Source organism: Copidosoma floridanum, unplaced genomic scaffold (genome assembly GCF_036245765.1).
Source record: "Copidosoma floridanum isolate Cflo_tuat_1 unplaced genomic scaffold, Cflo_Japanese_pri ptg000020l, whole genome shotgun sequence".
Classification (NCBI taxonomy): Eukaryota; Metazoa; Arthropoda; class Insecta; order Hymenoptera; family Encyrtidae; genus Copidosoma; species Copidosoma floridanum.
In genome coordinates this window covers 6,609,391-6,612,908 of record NW_028321897.1, presented here as the reverse complement: position 1 = coordinate 6,612,908, position 3,518 = coordinate 6,609,391, and the positions used below count along the sequence as shown (strand labels likewise).

At 38.3% G+C, this 3,518-nt stretch overlaps 1 protein-coding gene across 1 annotated transcript; it reads left to right on the top strand.

Moving 5' to 3' along the window:
* Nucleotides 1–644: 644 nt before the first annotated feature.
* firl (firelighter) lies at nt 645–2,967 on the top strand. The gene is made up of 7 exons (XM_014355771.2): nt 645–845; nt 1,355–1,492; nt 1,976–2,170; nt 2,251–2,380; nt 2,475–2,592; nt 2,681–2,806; nt 2,907–2,967. The coding sequence occupies exons 1-7, from the start codon at nt 645–647 to the stop codon at nt 2,965–2,967; spliced, it is 969 nt and encodes a 322-aa protein (XP_014211257.2).
* Nucleotides 2,968–3,518: the final 551 nt, after the last annotated feature.

The window sequence follows — 3,518 nt, the reverse complement described above, 5'->3', positions numbered from 1 at the left end:
TTTTTTCAAAGTAAAAAGTAATTATAACATTATTTTAAGAAATTAGGGTATCTTGGAACTATTAAACATACATGGTAAATATTTTATTGATTCCAAGAAACTGTTTTTAAGTGTATCCAATCGACTTGGTTAATAAACAACCAATGAGTATAATAATTAAATAATTGATGGTCTCCAAAAATATAAAATCAATTAAGAAGCCCTTGAAGTGAAGCAATTTTCGTTAACGTATGTACCTAATATTCTCACGCACGTAAAAAAATAATTAATTTTTTTGTAAGCGTTGTACTTAAACGATGAATTAATAATAACGATTTTCAGGTTGTGGTTAAAAAAATTTTTTTTTTTTGTTTTTTTTCAACAGCAAGCATCTGATTTTCAAATATTTTAGCTAAAATTAGTTTGACAAGGAAAAAAAAAATTGACGTATCACTCGTTAAGCCCACATTTATACATTTACGATGGTATATTCATGTAAAATAGTCAAACTGTAGAAAAATCGAATTTCTCTATAAACAATTGCCCATCAATCAACCACTGCCCACTTCATTTGAAAACAAAGCAAACCTATCCGTGTATACGCATTACGTACACTCCAAACTCGTGTTGAGCCAGTTACAAAAAAATAAAGAGACAAAAAAAAAATGCAAGAAGATCCAAATCAAGTTTCAACGGGCCATTGTCGGGGGAAGCTCCGTTGGCTCTTGAATAGACTCGCCCCGTGGCCAAGACTCGCGCGCGACCTGTTCGTTCTATCGGTCAAAGTCACCTTCGCGATACTCTTTGCATCCGCCAGACTCGTCGTCCCACCGACCAAGAAGAGCTTGCTCGGCGAGACCGTTTTGGTAAGAGGATCGATCATTCGAGCTCGAAAAATTCGTTTTTCCACGACACGACGATGGTAACGCGCGTTGGGTTAAAAGCGCCGATCATTATATTTTTTAAACTACGGAGTGTATGGATGTGCGTAAAAAGTGGCCGCACGAAACAATTCAGTGGCTGAAATGAAAAAAATCAACAAGTACTGTATCCACTGAAATTATCAATGTACTTTTCGAGAAAAAAAAGCTGGGCACTCCATTTATCAGTCTTTATTACCAAATGTCATCAAAAGTCCTTGGATGGCATTAAAATCTTTCAGTGGACGTTCAAAGTCCTTGGTAAAATTTTAGAGACTTTGAATTACTTGTATACCTACGTCTCGTGGAGAGACTTTGCCAGTCTTTCGTAATGACTTAAAAAGTGCACAGCCCCTCGGTTTCTGTTTCAAACTCGTAGAATTATTTATTTTTTTGAAAAAAAAAAAAAAAGAAAAAAAGAAAACAATACATCTCTTGGGGATTCCCTGTGTCAGGTGACGGGCGCGGGCCACGGGATCGGGCGCGAGTTGGCACTGCAGCTGGCCGAGAAGGGTTGCATCGTCGTCTGTTGGGACACGGACATCCAAGCGAATCTCGCCACGATCGGCGTCATATCCAAAGACGGCGGAGAGGTATGCCTACACGCGTCAAATGCCCGAGTTCGTGTCTCCCCCCCGTCTAATTATAACGGACGGATCGAATTGACCTGTCTGTATTACCTGCCACGCACGGGGTTAATTAATGTCACGGTCTCTCGACTACCGAGTCCTCGTTAGATTTTAACAGTGCAATGCGCGTCTTGCGTGTTACAATCGGAAAAAATTATGCTCCAAGATATTTACAGCTTCGATCCTACGACTTTGCTCTCGAGTCAAAGTAGGCCATTTTAATCTATATGCTTCAAAAAAGTGCATCTTGGCCATTTCTATACTCAAGAACATTTATAATATAGACACGCAAACATTTTTTGCACTCTTACGGTGGCGATTTTTTCAGAGAATAAAAAAGGGCCAGCGACATAGTTTGTCAATATAATAGGTTGTCATTGAATTTTCACATGTTATTTATAAATTACGTTTTCGGTTCTTTTTTTTTTTTTTGTTCGATCGTGCAAGGCCCACGGCTTCGTGGTGGACGTGTCGCAGCGGCTGGAGGTCCGCGAAGCCGTGCGACTGATGAGGAAGGCCAACATACCCGAAGTTACCATTTTAATCAACAACGCGGCCGTTTTGATGAACTTGCCTTTTTTAGAACACAAGTCCGAGGACATACAGCGGATGTTCGACGTGAACGTGTTGTCGCAATTTTGGGTAACACATATAAATCCATACTTATGCAATCGATACAAGTTTTTTCTCAAGCTCGATCCAACGATCTTTTCGTTTTCTAGACGATACAAGCTTTCTTGCCGTCCATGTTGCACAAAAAAAAGGGCCACATCGTCTCCATGTGCGACATGTGCGGATATTACGGGGTACCCAACAAGGTGCCCTACTGTTCGTCGAAGCACGCTGTCAGAGGTATACAAGTGATGGCTCATTTATGCAAAACTTTTTTGCAGAGCGTCTTATTATTCAGGACAAAAATTGATAAAAATACATAACATTGCAAAAGGTTTGATGGATGGACTCGTCGAGGAGCTCAGGTTAGCCGTGAAAGATGCGAAAATCCATTTCACCACAGTCTACCCCTTTTACGTGGACACGGGACTCGCTCCGGATCCAAATTACAGGTAACAGCTAGATAGACCATTACCAAAATTTGGGTTTCTTTCTCAGTGATAGCGATAATACAATGATGGATCTCATAAATTTAAATAGATTTCCTTACACATTCGGTGCCGTGCACCCGAAGTACGCAGCCAAGGAGGTCATACGTGCGGTGCAGAGGAACTACGAGGAATGCACGATTCCGCGTTACCTCCTCTACTTGAATACGATCAACAGGTGGTGCTGTTTATTCCTCGTTATACATTTCTATTGGTGTCCATACGAGGTCGGTTTGGTAATTGCTTGTTTACATGTTGGATTTTTTTTTTTTTTTCAGAGTCTTGCCCAAACGAGCTGTGAGGCTGATTATTGATTTCTTGAGCAACGCGGATAGATGAAAGTGCCATGCACGAACACATGGCGTATTTTTAGCACGACATTAATAAGAAATATTTTTATCAATTTTTATTTTCTTTTTTTTTCTTTTTTTGTATCCGAGACAATTTTTGTAATCCGTATATTTTTAAGACATGAAAAACCACGTATTTATTAATCCGTATATTTGTAATATCACAATGATTGCGTTCAGACGTTTATATACATGAATAATGTTAGTTTGCGGGAAATTTTTTTTAATAAACTATTTTTTAATACTATAGTATATTATTTTCAATTTTTTTTATCATATATTATAAGTACGTTTGTGTGAAAACCAAAAGCGATCCTCGTTGAATAAATCGCCTTTTAAAAACGTATTTTTCTCTGATTTCCTAGGAAATTCGAGATAAAAGTAACACAATGTTTCTCTTGCTACCATTGAACAGCATAATACGTCAGTCTTGTAAAAATATTCTCAGGATATATATTAAAAGTACGTACTTGTAGTCAAAAGAAAAAAATAGATTATTCAGAGAAGCAATCACTCAGAGACCGTTGAAAAAAAAAAAAA

Coding starts and splice junctions, on each gene's coding strand:
- firl (XM_014355771.2), top strand. CDS start 645: ATGCAAGAAGATCCAAATCAAGTTTCAACGGGCCATTGTCGGGGGAAG. Junction 1,493..1,975: donor TATCCAAAGACGGCGGAGAG/GTATGCCTACAC, acceptor CGATCGTGCAAG/GCCCACGGCTTCGTGGTGGA. Junction 2,807..2,906: donor TACTTGAATACGATCAACAG/GTGGTGCTGTTT, acceptor TTTTTTTTTCAG/AGTCTTGCCCAAACGAGCTG.